We start from the raw sequence: 23100 nt of genomic DNA, 5'->3' as shown, positions 1-23100 counted from the left end.
TCCGTTTTCACAAAAATCTACTAAATTGGATAATGCTCTACTAAAAAAAAAACCTACTAAATACAGTAATGCTCTTCTCACCTGGCAATATTCTTATTAATCAATCAGTCTTTTGCTCACTCTTGCAATACTTTTCTGAAGAATTAATTTCACTTAACAATTGTTTGTTTTTAAGAATCATGTCATGAAAAGCTACACAATCCTTACTGAAGAATGATTTTACAATAAGCATTGATTTTACAGTTTTTACAGACAATTTGTTTTTCTCATCAGTCCACAGTGTGTTCATGTGAGAAAATAATCTTTCGACACACGCATTTGTTCCAGGGATACACATAACGAACTCCACTACTTTCTTTAAATTTGATAGTTCTCCTTCAACATTTTTTAAGAGATCCACCCAGACTTCATCTAAATGGATTTCAACATGTCCTTCACTTCACTATCTTCTTTTGACTTCAGAGCTGTTTCCATCATCATTACAGGGAACTGTAGACACATGTTATTATTTTCTCAAGGCGAGTGATGGCAACACTGCAACAATGATAAGTTCGTTAGAACAATACGATGTGCATTGACATTTTAGCATGTGCCGTGATATTGGCTCAGCTTTAAATAGCATGGAACAGTCCGCTTGGCCCATGCCATTTTAGAAGCTTGTTCCGAGAGAAACAAGTTGGTGTTGCCAAAAAGGAAGTGTGATTATACAGACGCTTTAAAAACTCAATTTCCGTTTTCACAAAATCTACTAAATTGGGCAAGACAGATAAAGTGGAGTGTACGGTTTGTGGTGGCTTGTTTAGCGTCGAGCATGGCAGAAAGTCTGACATTATCCATCACATTGCTATGAAAAGACATAAATCTGCATCTTGAGCTAGTACAAGTGCAAAAGTCAGTGATTTCTTTACCAAGAAAGAGATGGGGAAAGTAGAAAAGAATCTTGCTGCAGAAAAAGCAACTTTTGCGTATCACAACCAGAGTTTTCGATCAATGGATTGTACATCTAAAATAATACGTAAGTTATATGATAGAAAATTTACGTGTGGGCAAACAAAAACACAAGCATTTATTGTAAATGTTTTGGCTCCATTTGCAATCAAGCAATTCAAAATGGAAATGGAGAAAGCAAATTATATATCTATCCTGATTGATGCTTCAAACCATGGTGCTTCAAAATTAGTGCCATTGATAGTTCGATATTTCATTCCAGAAAAAGGTGTTAAAACCATGATTCTAGAATTTACAGACCTTCCTAGTGAAAGCGCAGAATGACTTACAGATTACATATGGGACTTGTTAAAATCTTGGAAGATTAAAGATAAAGTCATAACCTTGTCAGCAGACAATACTAATACTAACTTCAGAGGATGTTCGAGAAAGGGAAGAAACAACGTGTACTATAAATTGAGAACTAGGTTTGGCCGCCGATTGATTGGAGTTGGTTGCTCAGCTCATATTTTAAACAATGCTGTGCAAACTGCAGCTGATACATTTCCTGTAGACATTGAGGCTGTTATAGCTAAAATATTTCAACACTTTTATATATACTCTGAGAGTCCAGTCCCTAAAAGAATTTTGTGAATTTGTGGACAATGGGTATAAAACATTTCTAGGACACTCGAAGACAAGGTGGCTGTCGTTGCATCCAGCTATCAAAAGGTTGAATGAAATGTATGAAGGACTTAAAGCCTATTTTCTTTGAATAGATAAATTTCCTACAATGTTGAAAGACTTTTTCCAGAACCCAGTGTCAAAGCTGTTTTCTAATTTTCTGGAGTTGCAATGTGAAATGTTCCATACTATTATCAGGAGCATAGAAGACAAAATGATATCTTTCGTTGAAGCACAGTCAATTATACATTACTCACTGGTTGGAAAAATTAAAATGAGAAGAGATGAAAATTTGACAACTACCACCAAAAAGAAGCTACTTCTTGAGTTTCAAGAGCAAGGATTGATTAGTGAAAAGGCATTCCAATCTCATAAAATTGATTTCTACAACACGTGTGTCATATATAAAATAATGGTCACAGTATATGCTGAAATTAGACAGTATGTCTTGGGTGAAATTGAGAACAGCATCATGTTGGGAAAATGTTCTTCAAACAGTCCAAACTATTAATCAGACTGCTGCCATATCAAACATTATTGAATCTGATTTTTTTGATGAAGTAATGATAGTCAAAACAGCTCTGAAGTGAAGGACATGTTGAAATCCAAACATTTAGATGAAGTCTGGGTGGATCTCTTAAAAAATGTTGAAGGAGAACTATCAAATTTAAAGAAAGTAGTGGAGTTCATTATGTGTATCCCTGGAACAAATGCATGTGCCTAAAGATTATTTTCTCACATGAACACACTGTGGACTGATGAGAAAAACAAATTGTCTGTAAAAACTGTAAAATCAATGCTTATTGTAAAATCATTCTTCAGTGAAGATTGTGTAGCTTTTCATGACATGATTCTTAAAAACAAACAATTGTTAAGTGAAATTCATTCTTCAGAAAAGTATTGCAAGAGTGATCAAGACTGATTGATTAATAAGAATATTGTCAGGTGAGAAGAGCATTGCTGTATTAACAATCTATTTCGTATCTATAATAGTAGATAAAAAACCATTTGAAGGCAACTTAAAGTGGCTTAATGAAAATATGCAGCCTAACATTTGGGTTTACTATTTGTTTACTTATACTTAGTCAAGTGTGTGCATAGTAAACCTTATCAGGCACATACTTGGAAAGTTAGAATCATTTTCTAAGACTGGCATATGTGATGGATGCACATACTAAACTTTTACCCTCAGTCATAAGTGTCCCATATTTTTTTCCAGTGTATCTGGGATCCCTAATGTACAAGTCTTTATGTCTATTAGATTCACTCCATACATCTATAAATTGCACAATACTCCTTCTGCACAATCTTCTCATTGACTCATTAGCAGTCAAGGATCATGAACCTTTCTCTCAATTCCCTCATTCCATCCTGTCCTACCATAGCAGCGACTGTTTCATATCTTTTCTCATTGCATATTTCTCACATTTTAAATCATTTGTGCCTGCCAAAATAATCAATTCTTTCACTTCTTGTCACTGGAAACTGACATCTTCACTAACATCCTTGATCTTCACACCTAGGAAACATGCATTCATCACTTTCTCATGAATATGCCTCTTATCATTGCATCTCCATTTCCTTGCACTTATCACTGAATCTCAGTTTCTTGCAGTTTCATGCTTTTCCTATTCACCTTTTCTTTCATTCTTCCTCTTTCTGTGCCTTATGGTAATCATTTCTCAAGTCACTCTAGCTCCTACGTTATCCAGTGAAGGACTCCATGTAATCATACTGTTTCTCTGCTCACTGTCACCTCATTATCCACATTACCTTCAGGCATTTCTTTCATACTTCCATTCATATTTTGTCCACTATCATTAATGCCGTTCATACTCTCTGCGATACCTTCACTATCTTTATGTCGTTAATATTAGTTACTTTATTCTCTCACTTTCCATACATTTTGCATTTCTTGCACTATACATGAAACATTTTCGACTCTCTCTCTCTCTCTCTTTCTCTCTCTCTCATTTTCATACCATAAACCACTCATTCTTGACAATGAGTACATTGAACACACACATACACACTATGAGTACATCATATGAAATCTCATGCTAAACTCAGTGGACCTTGGCCACCATTTTCCTCATATGCATCAGTGCCATGAAAAATGCTTTTTGAATGATATTATGTATTAAAATTCACAGATACACACACACTCACCTACACAGTCCAAAGTAAATAAAACACTAACAATAATAATTACTAATAGTAGTAAATTACTACTATTTACTAAAATAAAAAGACATCTATAAAGCCATATGCAGTACTGCTACTACTATGCCCTATGCAAGTGCTCCATCCAACCCCCATTATTTTTTCATTTGAATTAAAAATATGTAACTTCTCTTTTATTTTTTAAATATAATTTTGGGAGCTTCTAAATGTAAAGTATGTTGTGCACTTTTTTTAAAATGTCCCCCCCCCCCTTCTGACCCTAGATTGCCCAGGCTAGCCCCAGCTGCTGCTCAGAAAACATGACTCGCACATTTGTTTCCCTGGCTTAGAAGGAACATTGATTGCATGGATCAGTTTGTCAACTGACTTCTAGTACAACACTCGCATAATTAAACTTTCAGTTATCCGATCCTTCAATTACCAAAACAAATTACTTTCCTGTTGTAGTTGGATAGTTGAGGATTGCTATGTTTAATGTATAAATTGTCTCCTTCTTTCCATTTCTTAATAAGCAAATAGTTGATCACATAACACCACAATTGTTTATATAGCATAATCATAAATATGTCTGTAAACCTAACTCAGATATAGCATATGCTTCAGTTTAATTTATAGTTATTTTTTTACAAGATAGTTCATGCATTTTGCAAATAATTTGACAAACTTTTGTGACTAGTGTTGCATGAAAAACATGTATACTTGGCTTTCAGCTTACTAAAATGTGGCCACAATTAATCAAATATGTGACATGATTGAAACTTTCTTAAGATGTTCATTCTATACCTAGTTAATTAAAAATATGTATATAGTCTTAACCAATATCTATATCCTGATATACTGGAAGAATTCATGTATCTCACCACAAGTGCCGGAGGAAATGTTAGTTTGGACTTACTACCTTCTTCCACTATGCAAGTGGGAAAGTATGCATTTTACCTGACAATTTTTTATTTATATTTTGAGTGTCAATGTATTATAAGAACTTTTGATTATATAATCTATTTTTTATCATTTTTGCTCACATGTTTGTTCTTATAAAAAATATATAAAACAAGTTATATAAATTTAATTAGGAATTCCTTCTGCAATGTACTTGAAGCACAAATAAGAAAGATGAGCTAATGATTTTAAATAATAATAAGGTAGTAATTTTTCTTTATTAATATTAAATGATAGACATCTAATGCCAATAAAGATAAAATATTATATAAAATTTAAAGTAATATTGAAATATTACTTTAAATTTTGTTTTGTAATGTTTTTTTTTTCAGTTTGCCTCTTCATATTATATATGATTACATGGTATATCCATAGTACAATATAAATTTATTTACACCATTTAGTCTCACGAGCTTTGTGGTCTGCTTCCTCTAAATAAAAGATTATACATAAAAAATGCACTTGAAAGATGTTAAATGTATGAAATGTAAATCTTTCAAAAGCATTACACATTCAAAAGCTAAAAGAGCATTAGAGATAACTCAGTAAAAGACCATCATTGGAATTCATGTATATGATATTAAATGTGAACATCATTGTTGATCTGGTTGACTTATTGCCTTTCACATTCCATCTTTGCTAAATCAAACTGTTTAATAAGAACAGACAACCAATAGTTGAGCATTAAACCTCATTGCACTCATTGAACACATTATTTGGTTCATTTGAAAGTGGTCAGAGAGAAGGAAAGTCTCACGAGAAGCCTACTTCAAGAAAGAGCAATCATCACATGCTTTTAATAAAGCAAAACAAAGTAGCCTCTCCAAATGTTTCAGCTTTGCACTAACTCCTAGAAATATCTCCAAAGTACATCTATTAGCCACATGAAAGATGAAATGGTGTGTATTAAATTTCATGAATGTTTATAGTCCTGAAGAGAAGAAACAGAAATAAATGCATTTTTACAAAGAATTACAAGAAACTAGATAAGATGAAGCCAACTAAAATTATCACTATAGCTGAAGATTTAAATACAAATTGGGAACTAGTTAATACCAGGAATATGTCAAGGAGTTAGAACAGAGCAAAATAAAAATGGTGCAAAATTATTACAGTTTTTCACAGTGAATTGAGAATAAACAACACATTTTACCAACATAATGAAAATCATAAAATATAATGGATAAAATCTTGTCCATAACAGAATATTATCATCAAATTCCTGCCATATACCCTCAAGGGTGTACAGGATATGATAGTACTACATGAAAAAAATTACATCATTACTAACTTCCTATCTACAATTTTACTCCAAATCAGTCTATTACTTGTCAAGACTCCAACATTATCAGATCTTATATTTCTATCGTCTAAGGCACTTTTTACCATATCAATCCACCTATATCTTGGTCTTCCTCTGGGTCGTTTTGCTGCCAACCTGGCAGAGAACTTGTTTTGCTAATCTTTCTTCACCATTATGCTTAAGTGACCATACCACCTGAGATTAGCTCTGCTAACACATTCCTAGATACTGAAAATGTCAAGTTCCTTCCTAATATCCTCGTTTTTAATGTGGTATTGCCATTGATGCCATCTGTTCATGCCTATAATCTTTCTCAGGATTCTCATATCTGCGATCTCTAGTCTTTGGTCAAGTGTTTTACTTCTGACCCAGCTCTCAGATAAATACGTTAAAACTAGTTTGAACACCGTCTTGTATAGAGCTAATTTAGTGTTCCTACTAATTTCTCTCTTATTCCATATGAATTTATTCAATTGACTTCCTACCATACCAGCTTTGCCGATTCTGTTATCTATTTCTATATTTAATTTACCATCTTCAGTAAAAATCGTGCCTAAGTAGCTGAAATGTTTTACTTGTTCCACAGGTTCTCCATTCACAACACAGTTGGCATTTTCAATGATTCTGCCTATTTTCATTGTCTTTGTCTTTTTATTGCTGACCTTCATACCATATCTATTACAAAAGTTATTCAATTTAGTCAGAGAATCTTGCAGACTTGTAGCGGATTTATTTAGAAGTATAACATCATCTTCATAAAGCAAGGAGCTGACTTTAACATCTCCAATTTTGATATCATGTTTAATACCACTTTCCTTCATAATGTGATCCATATAGATAATGAATAACAGAGGGGATAATATACATCCTTGTCTCACCCCAGATTTAAGATTAAACCATCTTCCTGTACTTACTTCAATTCTAACTGCTGACTTACAACTCAAATAAAGATTAAGTATTGCTTGATATAATGCCCCATTGACACCATATAACTGCAGCGTATTGAATAGCTTCTCTCTTGGCACCTTGTCATATGCCTTTTCCAAATCGACAAAACTTAAATACAGATCTTTGTTATATTCCCATGCTTTCTCGACTATTTGTCGTAAAGTGATGATCTGATCCTGACAGCCTCTATTTGGTCTGAATCCAGCTTGTTCTTCACCAAGCTTTTCTTCCACAACTCTTCTCAACCGTTTCTCAAGTATACTTGCATAGATTTTGCCAGGAACACTTATATAATGTCAGCAGGTAGGGAAATACCTCTGTAATTCTCACATTCAGTTTTATTTCCCTTTTTATATATGGGTACTATGAGAGCTCTACTCTAATCATCGGGAATTCGTCCCTCTGTCCAGGCTTTCTGAACTGTAAGACTCTTATACCACTGTTGGATCCTACTTCTTAATTTATACTTTGGATCCGACATGTTAGTCACTATGATGTTCTTAAACAAAATTATAAGTTGCTAGTTGATTTCTAATTCAATATAGAGAAAATTTATATTTATAGACTGCACCACTCTATATCTGAATTAGTTCAAGAATTGAAGAAAAACTAACTCACAACTATCCTCTTTTATATGATGTTATTATATATACTAGCCGAGTATATTTAACTTACTTAATTTTTCCCGCTTTGGTTCGAATATTTTATGAATGGTGCAGTAAAAGAGATTCAGGCAAAATACAACTTTTCATTAACAAAAACAAACATTTAATTTTAAAATCATAAATTTTACACTTAACTTCAAATCAGTAATTAAGATATCACAATCACTTCAGCTTCTCCGATAAGTACAATCAAACTCTGACAAAATAAATCTGTTATCTCTATATCACAGTCTTTTCATAGTTCCTTAAGTTCCAAATACAATAAAAATTGCAGTAATACCTCTTCATAAACAGACACTTTTAATTTTACGCTTCTTTTAATTCTCTGCGATAGTTACTGTTAACATCAGGGAATTCTAAGATGAAACTCACACACTTCTCTGAACAGAAATATTAAAGTTGGAATAATCTTACCGTTAATCTTCTTCCTTCATCAACATACACACAAACACTTTTTATAACTGTAAACACTTTTAACAATAAACAGCACTCATTAAAATAAATCTTCTAGCATTAACTGAATTAATTTACAGGCACAATACATATAATCAGATGTTCTTGTATGAAGCACTACTGATTACTCTTTAATTAGGGCAATACACAATAATTCTTTAACTTGGGGTTTTATATGTACAGATGTTCATTCCTCCGGCATTCAAATAATTCTTTAGGTAATTCTAAACACCGCTATCATTAAACACAACCCTGTTGCCTCTATTTATTCTCTAGTTACTTCTTACTATGCTTCACGTTTCAGTGTGTCCTTGAAAGGTCGGCCCTGAAAATAAATCTCAACTAAAATATCGCTAGTCATTCAGTAGTCACTCAGCCATCTTCCGTTGCTTTATTTGTTATTCAGAAACTTATTAGCTAACTCCTTCTCAACTTGTAGACTTTATTTAGTTGCTTAAGTGACTTGCCGACTCGCTATTATCGCACTGTGATTGCCGAATGCCCGATTCCAACCTAATGCCAATCCTTCTCTCTCTAATAAATCTCTAATGCTCTCATCTCCTAATGCTTATTTTTCCAGCATTCCTCCTTTTTATATCCATTTTTCCCACCTAAATTCTTCTCGAGATCTCTTTAACTTTCCAGTAAACTTTCAGCATTTTCAATAAACCTCCTCTTCACGTTCTGTTCCAATTCTCGCGCTCGCTTACTTACATGCATCTTCATGACAGCAAAACAAAACATAAATAAAATTGAGCTATTACATAACGTTAAACTTTCACAAACAGAAATAAATAGAGAATATTTACATTTCAAATAATGCGCAGTTAAATTATCAAATACAAGTTCTTATAATATTAACATAGTAATAATTAAAATAGCTTAATAATATTTAATACAGTCTTTTCATTATTAATACATATATCTTGATTAAATAATTAAATATTAGGTAGTTATATGAATATTAAATTGCAAAATAAGTTGTTTCCATTAAATAATATTTACACAAGTCTTGCCTCTGTGATGGAAGATCATGTTGGATTCTGAAGCAAATAATAATTACTCCAATCTCTATATAATCAGAATGCAACAAAGGCTTACTCTTCCTTTGAAGAGTAAGTGATCACTTCCAATTTCAAATCATCTGTACACTCTGGTGTCCTGCACCAGGGAGAAGACATCACTATCAACAATAACATAGTCAATGAGACTTTTCTTATTCCTTGCCTCTTCTCTCCATGTGAATTTGTGCACATTTTTATGTTGGAACATGGTGTTAGTAATAACCAGTCCATGTCCTGAGCAGAAATCTAACAGATATTTGCCATTATTATTAGTTTTGCTCTTTTCTCCAAATTTTCCCAAAATATTTTTGTATGTCTCACAATCATTTCCTACTCTGGTAATTAGATCCCCAACAAGGACCAACTTTTCCTTTTTCATTGTGTCAGTAGCTTTCTGTAGAGCCTCAAAAAATTCCTCCACTTCTACCTTAGTATTACTTTCTTTGGAACCATAGGCACAAATAAGTCTCATTGTCCAGTTCCCAATTCTCATATTTGCCCACATTACTCTACTTGAGACCGACTGCCATTCAAGAAGATTAGCCTCGTATTTTGTGTTGAATACTGTGGCTACTCCTTCTTTTCCTTGATTGTCATTGCCTGAACATAACAGAATACATAATATCAAATAGAAACATTGGACCTCAAACATCAGTTGATTATAGAAACTATCTATGTTCTTCTAAGAAAATGTTCCTGAACACCACCTGGAGGTACATATCAGGAAATCAATAATGAGGAGGAATATGATCAGGAGAGAAACCATACCAGTGCTTGAGGTAGGAAAGTCATTGGAAGCCAGAAAGGTGCAAAGTCAACTGAAATAGATAATACTAGACTGGACATATAGTACTAGACAAATTTTGCAATGGCAACATTTTAATAATTCAGCTGGCTTGTTCAAAAAATTGAATTCCAGATGATTGGAATTTTTAAATTGAAATAAATTATCAAAAACTCTTAGGAATATAATAAAGATCTCTAAGCTTTGTTGATCTCAAGAAATAAAGCATATAATATTCAAAAATTAAATGTTTAAGTTAAATGAAACCTTATGCAGAGTGATACATAACTTATATATGTAATGAGAACCAAACAAGATCAGTAATTAGAGTTCAAGAATGTACAGAAGATTGATGTTAAATTTGATAGTATCAGAGGGTACATGGCAGAGGTTGACTGGATGAAAATCAACTCTAGAAAAGGAAATAGAAGATAATAAGAAAATGTGAATTTTTGGAGGGGGGAGAGAGAGAGAGAGAGAGAGCGAGAGAGTGTGTGTTAAGAAAAGATCCAAAGTATTGGAGAATGCTAAGAATTAGATCATCCAGTATTCTAGTTGGTAGCTGGACAACTTGTGTTAGATCATCACCATCAGAATACTTTGCCATTTCTTCTTGCATAATCTCTGCAGATAAGTTAGCCAGTCTTATACAGAGCTGGCAGATTTTTCCTGCACAGAAACTCAGGTTTTCATCCTACATAAGATGCAAACTGGTTTGAGAATGCTGACTATTACACAAAAATACATTTATTGAATGAAATACAGTAAATTGCATAACTTGGCAGATTGTCCCTGGAACTCCTTGCAAGTACAAATTAATATGATTAATAATACTATCATATTGTGTGTTTTTTGAACAGTTATTCATGTGAAATACACATTGCTTTAATTAATTATTTATAAAATATATATTTTTGTAATGTATATTCTTTTGTAGCATTGACAATATGAAAGTGGACAAAAATTAATGTAATTTAGAATGTATGAGACTGACTTCAATGCTCACTGTTGTTCATACTGCACAAAACAGTTCCAAAACCTAGATTAATTTCTTTAGTGCATGGAGGATTTCCAATGCATGATGCAAAAAAATACTAAAGAAGAGGCAAAATTATAATACATATTACTGAAGTTTTAAGAATATAATCTGTAACAAAGGCATTTGCTGACAGCAATATTGACAAGCATTGGAGTGCAGAACTTCAAGGTTATGGAATAATATTGATTGAGACTTTCCATAAAATTAATTAACAAATAAAACAAGTTTTATTAATAAGTGCACAGATATACAGTCCATTAATATAATTGATATGCTGATACTTTTAAAGCACTTCTTATGAGAATTCTCGTAGATAGGCTTATACGTTGGTTATGCATTTCTAAATAACTTAGGGAATTAAAACAACGTAGATCCGAATATAAATTAAATAATACTTTAATAGATATTTCCGATATTTCGGCAATGTCTCATTGCCATTTTCTAAAGGAACTTAACAAAAGGCAGGAGCACAACAAGCTCTAACAATATAGTAACTGGAAATGAAGATATGAAGCTATCTTTCTCCTAGAAGTCCTGATGGTGCCCTCTGGTGGGCTAAGTAGGCATTCTTGGCCGTTGGGCTGAAGGTCTGCTGATGTATGCCTCCCAAATTTGGGGCAGTCACATACAACCAAATTTGTTGAGGTTTGGAGAGTTTCTTAGGGCAGAGGCTGATTCCATAAATAATCTTTCGAATTTATATTTGCTCCGGTGTATTATTTTTGCTTTCTTCCACCGTATTCTGTGGCGAGTATCCAGAGCATGGTCTGCAAGACCAGAATGGCTATATTTGTAAAACCGGATGTAGTCCTTGTGTTCAGAAATTCTGATATTCGCTGTCCTGCCTGTTTGGCCAAAGTACGACAGTTTACAACTGCAAGGGACCTGGTATACACCAGGTAGGTCTAGGGGAAGTGGTTGGTCTTTGGTAGAGCGGATAAGGGATGCCAATTTTCTGTAAGGCCTGTAACAGGAGGTGAGGTCATGTTTTTTTTAGAATTTTGGTAATTTTTTCTGAGGTGCCTCGGATGTAGGGAATGATGATGGATTTAGAGTAATCTTTTTTGTGGAGGGGGGGGAGGAGGGGGGCTGTGGTTTGTAGGTTTTAATATTTTTTGGGGGGGGTAGCCATTGGCTGAGAAAGTGTTTAGGATGTGATTTAGTTCAGTGTTAAGGGCTATGTCGTTAGAACAGATTAGTTTAGCCCTGTTGTATAGTGTTTTTTACCACTCCATATTGTTGTGAGGGGGGGGGTGAGATTGTTGGTGGATGTATCTGCCTGTATGGGTGGGTTTTCTGTAAACTGAGAAAACCAAAGTTCCATCAGGCTGGCAGGTGACTAGTGTGTCTAGGAAGGGGAGGCAGTTGTTTTCCTCTTTTTCCAGGGTGAACTTGATTCTGGCGTGTTGGTTGTTTAAGTGTGTGAGGAAGGAGAGGAGTGTTTCAGAGCCATGTGGCCAAATAGCGAACACATCATCAACGTAGCGAAGCCATATGGTTGGTTTTTGTGGGGCAGAGGCTAAGGCTTTTTCCTCAAAGGTCTCCATAAAGAAATTGGCTAAGGGTAGGGAGAGTGGTGAGCCCATGGCTGTCCCCTCTATTTGTTTGTAGAATTTTCCCTGCCAAACGAAATAGCCTGAGTTCATTGTGAACTGAAGTAGGGCTGAGATATCGGGAGAAAATTTAGCTTGGATTAGCTCTAAAGTTTCCTTGAGTGGGACATTGGTGAATAAGGAGGGAGACGTCGAAGCTGACCATTATGTCATTATGTTGGAGTGTAAGGTTTTCTATGCTGGCTTTGAAGTGGGCTGAGTTTTTTATGTGTGATGGTGTGTTGCCAGTATAGTGTGTGAGCTCTTTGGCTAAATATTTAGCTAATTTGTATGTGGGGGAATCAATGCCATCCACTATGGGACGTAATGGCACATTTTCTTTGTGTATTTTTGGGAGTCCGTAAATACGGGGGGGGGGGGGGGGGGGTATAGAGTTAAACGGCTTTAATCTGTTGGTAACTTCTACAGGCCAAGAAGTGACTCTCTTAAGGAGGCTGTGAAGTTTTCTAATTTGTGAGTTGGTCGGATTGTAATTGATAGGGAGGTAAGTAGCCCGATCTAATAGGAGAGCATTCAGCTTACCTTTGTAGTCCTTTTGGTTAAGTACTACAGTTGCATTCCCTTTATCCGCTCTGGTGATAACTAATTCTTTATTATTTCTCAATTCCTGTAAGGCTTCAAATTCCTTGTTGGATATAAGACCAGATGTAGCTTGTGTCCTTTCCATAGCAAAACCACCCAAAACCAATATATCCAACAAGGAATTTGAAGCCCTACAGGAATTGAGAAATAATAAAGAATTAGTTATCACCAGAGCGGATAAAGGGAATGCAACTGTAGTACTTAACCAAAAGGACTACAAAGGTAAGCTGAATGCTCTCCTATTAGATCGGGCTACTTACCTCCCTATCAATTACAATCCGACCAACTCACAAATTAGAAAACTTCACAGCCTCCTTAAGAAAGTCACTTCTTGGCCTGTAGAAGTTACCAACAGATTAAAACCGTTTAACTCTATACCCCCCCCCCCCGTATTTACGGACTCCCAAAAATACACAAAGAAAATGTGCCATTACGTCCCATAGTGGATGGCATTGATTCCCCCACATACAAATTAGCTAAATATTTAGCCAAAGAGCTCACACACTATACTGGCAACACACCATCACACATAAAAAACTCAGCCCACTTCAAAGCCAGCATAGAAAACCTTACACTCCAACATAATGACATAATGGTCAGCTTCGACGTCTCCTCCTTATTCACCAATGTCCCACTCAAGGAAACTTTAGAGCTAATCCAAGCTAAATTTTCTCCCGATATCTCAGCCCTATTTCAGTTCACAATGAACTCAGGCTATTTCGTTTGGCAGGGAAAATTCTACAAACAAATAGAGGGGACAGCCATGGGCTCACCACTCTCCCCACCCTTAGCCAATTTCTTTATGGAGACCTTTGAGGAAAAAGCCTTAGCCTCTGCCCCACAAAAACCAACCATATGGCTTCGCTACGTTGATGATGTGTTCGCTATTTGGCCACATGGCTCTGAAACACTCCTCTCCTTCCTCACACACTTAAACAACCAACACGCCAGAATCAAGTTCACCCTGGAAAAAGAGGAAAACAACTGCCTCCCCTTCCTAGACACACTAGTCACCCGCCAGCCTGATGGAACTTTGGTTTTCTCAGTTTACAGAAAACCCACCCATACAGGCAGATACATCCACCAACAATCTCACCCCCCCTCACAACAATATGGAGTGGTAAAAACACTATACAACAGGGCTAAACTAATCTGTTCTAACGACATAGCCCTTAACACTGAACTAAATCACATCCTAAACACTTTCTCAGCCAATGGCTACCCCCCCCCCCCCAAAAATATTAAAACCTACAAACCACAGCCCCCCTCCTCCCCCCTTCCACAAAAAAGATTACTCTAAATCCATCATCATTCCCTACATCCGAGGCACCTCAGAAAAAATTACCAAAATTCTAAAAAAACATGACCTCACCTCCTGTTACAGGCCTTACAGAAAATTGGCATCCCTTATCCGCTCTACCAAAGACCAACCACTTCTCCTAGACCTACCTGGTGTATACCAGGTCCCTTGCAGTTGTAAACTGTCGTACTTTGGCCAAACAGGCAGGACAGCGAATATCAGAATTTCTGAACACAAGGACTACATCCGGTTTTACAAATATAGCCATTCTGGTCTTGCAGACCATGCTCTGGATACTCGCCACAGAATACGGTGGAAGAAAGCAAAAATAATACACCGGAGCAAATATAAATTCGAAAGATTATTTATGGAATCAGCCTCTGCCCTAAGAAACTCTCCAAACCTCAACAAATTTGGTTGTATGCGACTGCCCCAAATTTGGGAGGCATACATCAGCAGACCTTCAGCCCAACGGCCAAGAATGCCTACTTAGCCCGCCAGAGGGCACCATCAGGACTTCTAGGAGAAAGATAGCTTCATATCTTCATTTCCAGTTACTATATTGTTAGAGCTTGTTGTGCTCCTGCCTTTTGTTAAGTTCCTTTAGAAAATGGCAATGAGACATTGCCGAAATATCGGAAATATCTATTAATGTATTATTTAATTTATATTCGGATCTACGTTGTTTTAATTCCCTAAGTTATTTAGAAATTCTTATGAGAATATTTTAATTTAAGAAAGCAAAGTAACGTGATATTTTCTGACATTAGTAATGGAAGAGAATAAATTCTTTAATATATGTACCTCTGTTTCGCCATGTAAGAACTATCATTTCTTTATATTGCACGGAAGTAGTAAGTCTCTGTTGAGGAATATTTTCTCTGCTGTTTCCTGAAAGTAGGACTGTTTTATTTCTTCTGTTAATCTCGCTGGTTAAAAAGAAAACAGTAACTGAGAAAAACTGATAATTCATTACAAGGAATGACATAATTTATCTTCTCTGTTTAGTTCAGTCATAGAAACTAATAGTGTTGAAAATTTACATGAAGTTTTGATTATTTCTTTGCCTATTGATTTCTCATTATGAATTTATTTAATTCAGTTGAGTTATTGATGAATGAAAGTGTGAAAGAGTGAATTAATTATTTATCAATTTACAGTTTAATGGCTTATTTATATATGTTTACTAAATGAGTTTGTACATGTTTCACTCTTAGGAGGCCCCGAGTTATCATTTATTACAAACATAATATATAAAATAGAAAGAAAGAAATGGAAACATTTACATATGCTTCATAGACTTTCAGAAGGCCTTTGACCAGGTAAAACATAATAAAATGTTCAATATATTAGATAAATTAGACACAGAAAATCATAGAAGATTATAAAAATGATTTACACCCTAACAGAAAATGCAGCTATTTAACTCTGAGGCTTCTGTAGTGAAAATAAAAAGAGGAATTAGTATCAATGGTATAAAATACAACAATCTTAGATATGCTGGTGATACTGTTCTAATAGCAGAAAACCAAAATAAATTAATCAAATTACTGCAACTACTAAATGAAGAAGGTAAAGAAATTGGATTAGATATAAATACAAAAAAGACCAAATTTAATTGAAAATCTCAAAAGAAAACAGATACGAGCCAGAAATATTCGTAAACAATATGAAAACTGAACAAACAACAGAATACAAATATTTAGGCACCTACTTGACTGCAGATGGAAAGCAAGATAAAGAAATACAAATAAGAACAGCCATAGCTAAAGATACCTTCTGGAAAAATAAAGATCTGCTCAGAAATTCTGTGGGTATCGAGACAAAGAAAAGAATGTTAAAAGTGTGGCCAGTTTTCACATATGAATGTGAGACCTGGATATTCAAGAAGAGAGTAAGACAACAGATAATGGCCTTTGAAATGTGGTGCTATAGGAGAGCTCTGAAAATCTCATGGACAGAACATGTGACAAATACAGATTTCCTACAGAGAATGAGAACACAGAGATCATTATTACAGGAATTGATCCAGAGAAAGATGATATTGGCAGGACATATACTGAGATGTTCAGCAGGATAGAGGATACTAACAGTTTTAGAAGGAAAAATTATGGGAAAAGGATCAAGAGGCAAAAAACAAAGGACATGGCTTGAAGATATAAGATCATGGGCAGGATCACATGGCTATGCAGAAACAAAAAGGAAAGCCACTAACAGAGAGAACTGGAAAGACATGGTGCTGCACCCTCTCAGTGAGGAAGCTACATAAAGAAGACAGAAGAAGAAGAAGAATATATAATATAGGCAAGTATAATTATAGTAGTACATACCTTGAGAGATGTCCAACATATTGCATTACAACAAATGCTGGAAGTGGCTGCCTCCTTCCTGCAGGCACCTGACAACCCTGTGCTCCATGTTTGCCAATGTCTCAATTAGCTGAGTGTGGCTGATGTTTGCTTTTAATTGCTGGAACGTGTATGTGTGGTTCATTGGAATAGACCTTTCCCTTCAACGTGTCCCACAAGAAGTCTGGGGGGACTGAGATCTGGAGACCTTGGTGGCCATATTCCTTTGGAGATTATGTGATCTTCAAAGAAGCTGACTACAACTGACATAGACCTTTTGGTGTTATGTCAGCTGTAACCTCCAAAGGAATATGGTCACCAAGTTCTCCAGATCTCAATCCTCCCAGACTTCTTCTGACATCTTGAAGAGAAAATTCTATGCTAATAAACCACGCACACTTCAGCAAATGAAAGCAAACATCACCACTGCAATTGATGACATCAGCCATGCCTCAGCTAATTAAAACATTCGCAAACGTGGAGTACTGGGTTGCCAGTTGCCTGCAGGAAGGAGGTAACCCACTTCCAGCATTTGTTGTAATGCAATATGTTGGACATCTTTCAAGGTATGTACTACTACAATTACTTTGGCCTATCTTGTATATTATGTCTGTAATGAAAGATAACTCGGGGGCTCCTACAAGTGAAACACTCTGTTACTGCAAATAATATTTGCTCATTAAATTATTTATTTGGATATAGTTTGAACAATTTCTGACTTCTGCTAGAATAATTAAGATAAGGTTTTCTTTGTATTGAATTCAATACCTGATTAGTGTTTCAGCATTTAAAAAGATGAATACAAAAAAAAGGATAATCATTGCATCACTATACAATATTTTGAAATCTTCCTTCATAAGTAACTTATGCTCAGCACTAAGATACAATAAAGTATCACTTCTTGCTACGTTCATTTTAGCATTTGAATGTAAAGCAGGTCTTAATTCTATTAATTTAAAATTATTATTGTACAAATATTGGTATAGTTTGATGCTTTATATACACTTGTGGTTAGTGAGTGATAATTGATGTTTGTATTTCTATGTGAATAGATAGGGAGAGGAAGTTATTGAAATTAGGTGGGGAAAAGAAATAAAACTGTCAATTATATGAATTCACCACATGGGAATTATTGCAAAAAACTACATGCAACAGCATTTTTTTTACTCGTATTTGCAGTCAGTGCACTTTGACAGTGATGCTTAGAAGTGTTGTCTTGTATGATGCTCCCTCCTCCTAATTTGGAGGCTTTAAGTGGTTTGGAAAAGAATGATTTTGTTCTGGGGAAGATTTGCATTTAAAATATTAAAAAAAAAAAAAAAAGTTGCAAATGGACAGTAATCAGCATGATGGGAATTTTTGCTTTCTGTTTTCTAGACTAAAATAAGTTTAAACATTATATGAAGTTTAGAAATTCTTTAATTGGAAGTGAATTAAAAGCAATCATTAGTCCCAATTACTAATTCCTACTTTTTTCTCCTTTTTTTTGAAGATGGTACATGGTCCAGCATTGAGATGGAAATATGTCAGTTTTCCATGTGTAAACATAAATGGAAGAGAATAGAACTTCTCCTTTCTATAATCAGTTTCCTATCAGTCTAATTACTCTCAGAGAGTGATTAAACTAATATTCACTTTCATAAGTGCAGACCATGAAACTTGTCTTGCTTAGTAAATTTTGTTGCCTGTTTGTGGCTATCAGTTGTTCAGATTTATCATATAAAAAAATTGGGGAGAGTTCTAGATAAATTTGCAAAGAATGGAAAATAAATTAAATAGCAAAATAGAACTATAACTTTATTATTACTATTATTCTTACACACTCCATAGTGTCAGCAGACTCATGTGGGTGGTTCATTCAATTAACAACATATTTATCATAAAAATTCTTAGCATTCCTGCATTCACATGTTCTAGTAATGTAATGTAATCACTCATAATTCTCCAAAATTCTGTAAAAAATCTACTCCTCACACCCTTCTTCACCACACTCTTATACAACTTACAGAGATGGCCTTTGGTTCTTCCCCTCTCACCTTTACCCTTTTTTTTTTGTAATCTTCTCTATATTAATCCAATTCAATTGGATTATAATATCACCTCTTTTTCTCCTATCCACTAAACATTCCACTATACATTCTTTTAAAAAAGGTCTTTGTGAAGAAGCCTTTTGAAATATGTCTAACCTGTTTTTCCCCTCTAAGTAATAGATCTTTTGAGAGAGTAATATGTCTTGATTTGTATAAAAAAAAATCTTATATTGGATTCCTATTATTAATTAAATAAATACTCTTTTTTTTTTTTAAAAAAAAAAATTTACATGTAGGCAAAGAGCAGTAACTCGAGGTGTCAATAAGGGAGCTAAGGAAGATCTTAAGGTTGCCATGGAGAAACAGATGTGCAGATGTGAAGAAAATCTCGATCACCTTCTTGTACAATTTTTCAAACAAGAACGTGATCTTCTGAAAGAAAATATATTATAATATTTTGTAAATTTATTTATTCCGCATGCCATTAACAGGTGATTTTATGTTACTAAATAAAAATGTAAATATCTCTGTAAATAAATTACTTTTTAATTGTTTGATTTTTATCATGAGTCTTAACAATATAGATGGGGTAAAAGATTAACTAATGATAGGTGCTGTTAAAATCAGTTTTGATTCGTGATTAATCTGTATATTTGAGGACACTGTGGGTGAACAGTGTGCATTGAACATGTTGCAAGAATAAAAGATGAGACTGAAATAATATCACTTAAGAAGGATTTGAATGTTCCAGCATTAGGGTAGGAGTCAATTGGATGTGTAATCTTATTAAGCAAGGGATTCGTATGAAAAGGATGATGTGGAAGAATATCGTGTACATGAGAATGATGTGTATTATGATAATTATAAGCAGCAGGATAGAATAATGATAACTGTGGTACGGAAAGCAAAGTCTAAGTATGAAAAGAAAATGGCTCTGCATGCTAAAGACAACCCACAAGAATTCTATCAACATGATGCAGATAAAAGAAAGAACGAATAGAAAGAATAAAGAATAACTCTTCTAAATGCAATAGATGGTGTGAGGGTTACAGATGCAGAAGAGGTTGTTCGACTAACGAGTGCACATTTTGTTAAAAGCTATCAACCTGATGTATGCGACATTCAGCTCATTGCTACCTCTTCACTGGATGAAGAAACTCGGGTGTATCAGGATTAGGTATTAGAGCTGTTGCACAAACTGAATAAGAATTCAGCAATAGGGACCCTTGGGATGTCAGCACGTGTGATAAAAGAGTGTTCAGTTGAACTGGCTATTCCTTTGACCAGGCTGTTTAATATGAGTTTCAGAACAGGGAAGATTCTGCAGGAATGGAAAGAATGTATGGTAATTTCATTGCACAAGGGTGGTGCAAAGATCAATGTATCCAACTGTCAACCGATTAGTATCTCAGGAGTGGTGGTGAAGATTTTGGAAAAATTGGTTATTGCTTGCATTCAGAAATGGGTTGTCTTTAGCACAGTGAATGTCTACTTTGCAATGAGCAACATGGGTTTACTAAGGGAAGGTCATGTTTTAGCAACTTGCTCACATTCTATAACAATGTTACCATTAAACTAGACAAGGGGAATGGATACACCATGAAACGTTTCGATTTTGCTAAGGCTTTTGACAGAATATAGCATGGTAGACAGTTGCATAAATTGGAGAATATAGGTTTGGATTATAGAATATTAGCATGGATAAGAGGATAGTTGACTGACAGATATTAAAAAGTGGTATAGTATACAGGGAATGCGAGTCTGCAAGATTTAAGGTAACAGTAGTGCACCACAAGGATCAGACCTTGGTCCATTGCTGTTAATCTGTGCATTAGTGACATCGTGAAGGATTTGACAGGCGACATACTATTTGCTGATGATGATGCAAAGATAGGTAAGGTAATCAGGAGTGCTGCTAATATGCAGTACTTTCAGAATGGTTTGAATAGGCTGGGTGGGCATATGAAAACAGATGTCAGTAAATGTAAAGTCATTCACTTTGGCGTGATTAGATATCCAATGTATTATATTGGTTGGATTATGCTTGAAGAAACTGATGAAGCTAGGGATCTTGGAGTGTTAGTAGATAGGAAGTTGAGCTCAGGTCCATGTAGCAAATACAACCCGAAAGATAACTGTCAGATTTTAGGGAAAGATGATGTACACTAGAATATTAATGAAAAACTTTGATTAATACTTCCTATATTTCGGTAATGTTACATTACCATCTTCAGGATCAAAATAATGATATGTGCACGCAGGCACTAACACTAAGCAAATATGGCTGAAGAAAGCAACTGAAATTGGTCCTAGAATCCTAAAGATGTCCCCTAGTAGGCTAAATTGGGTTGCAATGGCTGTTCTGATGTTCTTAGAATTCCAAATTTGGAGTTGTTTCACGCATCCAAATTTGTTGAGATATGGGAAGTTTTTTTAGAGCTGAGGCTGATTCCAGGAAAAATATCTCATATTTATGCTTGCTATGGTGTAGTAAAGTTGCTTTCTTCCAGCATATTTTGTGGTGGGTGTCCAAAGCATGGTCAGCAACCTGAGTGGCTGTATTGGTGAAACTGGATATAGTCCTTATGTTCAGATATCCTGATATCTGCCACTTAGGGTGCTGACCATGCTTTGGACACCCACGACTTTGAAAACAGCAGAGCTGACTAGTTTCTAAAAAAGGTAAAATGTCTTGGATGTTTAATCAGCAGATAAATAATCCACATTCCTTGTCTATGAGGCAAGCAAACAGAACTTCCTTTGTACAGCAGTTGATTGATCATTTAATGAAGGCTGTTTCCGACCATACTCACTGAACTATGCTGAAGGGAATTGAAGAGGATCGGTATTGGCAGTCACATGCCTATACAGAAACCACTGATTTATGCAAATAACTGGAAAGTTTGTCTACATTGGTGAAAAAGACACTGAAAGACTAGAAAAAAAAGTCATGTGGTCTGGGGAGTCACAGTACACTTTATTCTGTACCAACGTAAGGCAGAATTTGGTGGGAGCCCCATGAAGCAATGAACCCACCTTGCCTTATAAACAAAACTCAAGGTTCTGGAGGTGGTGTCATGGTGTGGGACATGTTCTGTTGGTTCAAAAGGGTCACTTGATATTGCTGAAAAGTTGGGTGTTCTGCAAGGAATATCTGAACATTGTTGCCGATCAAGTCCATCCTGCAATGTTGACTTTTTATCAAGCAAGTGACGGTTCATGGATGCAAATGCTACTGTCCATCTCGCAAGAATTGTTCAGCGAGCATGACAGTGTATACCACCATCATCTCTGGAAACCAGAAAGCCCGGATCTGAATCCCATTGAGAATGTATCAGGCATGTTAGAAAAACAGATCTGGGCGCAAAGTTAAAGAACTGCTTGATGAGCGCCTGGTATGTGATAGACATAGATGCAATCCAACACCTTGTGGAATATGTGCCAAACCGTATATGTGCTGTAATTCGGGCTAAATGAGGTCCAACACGGTATTTAATAAACGTTTCTAATTCAGTTGCCGGTGTGTGTGTAGTTACTTATCATGCTATTCTACTCATGTATAAAAGTATAGATGCTATCCAAGTGCTTATGATGACCTGGTTGCCCATGCAGAATGATAATGAACTTGTGTAGCACTGCTTTATAATATAAAGAGTAGCTGCCAAAACACGTTACATTAAACTAGATGTAAATAAGTTTGAATCTCCAACTATAGCACCCATCAGCGAGAGGCAATTTATGGTCACTCCTAACACTTCCGGAATACAGGATCGACGAGGGAAAAGGGATTCGGGCCCTCGTGAAAAAACTTCCACAAAAGACTGACTGACTATTATAATGATAATGCCAGTGGCGGCCGGTGAAAATTTTAAGTGGGGGTGCTGCATATACAAAAAAAAAAAAAAAAAAAAAAAAAAAAATTATTTTTTCCCTAATCAGTAACGAATTTATAAATAAATAAATTTACATATTAAAAATATTTCATCCTCACCACGAACAAACCCCAATAATAACAGTTTCGTATCAATAGCAATGACAAGCACAAACTAATAACGGCATTAGATCGCAGTGCATTTGTTTCTTGTAACGATAATTGAAAAAATATAAATCTTTTCATATTTTCAATGACACTCGTCATCATTCAGCCTTATATCTATAATAAATAAATAATTATATGTTATTTTAACAAAATAAAATAAGATTTACAAAAAAATAGTTCGCCACGAACACTCACCAA

General features: G+C 35.1%; 1 protein-coding gene across 1 annotated transcript in view; it reads left to right on the top strand.

Moving 5' to 3' along the window:
* IntS10 (integrator complex subunit 10) overlaps positions 1 to 19420 on the top strand; it is a 212196-nt gene extending 192776 nt beyond the window's left edge. Inside the window, exons 19-20 of the mRNA XM_090403768.1 lie at positions 4624 to 4718; positions 19160 to 19420. Coding sequence (XP_090259894.1) covers positions 4624 to 4718; positions 19160 to 19316 — 252 coding nt within the window. The 3' untranslated portion in view covers positions 19317 to 19420. The remainder of the gene's footprint in view (positions 1 to 4623; positions 4719 to 19159) is intronic.
* The last annotated feature ends 3680 nt before the right edge of the window (positions 19421 to 23100 follow it).

This window comes from Typopeltis vanoorti, chromosome 14 (genome assembly GCF_054136105.1).
Source record: "Typopeltis vanoorti isolate ZY-2024b chromosome 14, IOZ_Tvanoo_1.0, whole genome shotgun sequence".
NCBI lineage: Eukaryota > Metazoa > Arthropoda > Arachnida > Uropygi > Thelyphonidae > Typopeltis > Typopeltis vanoorti.
This window is presented reverse-complemented; position numbering and strand designations above follow the sequence as displayed.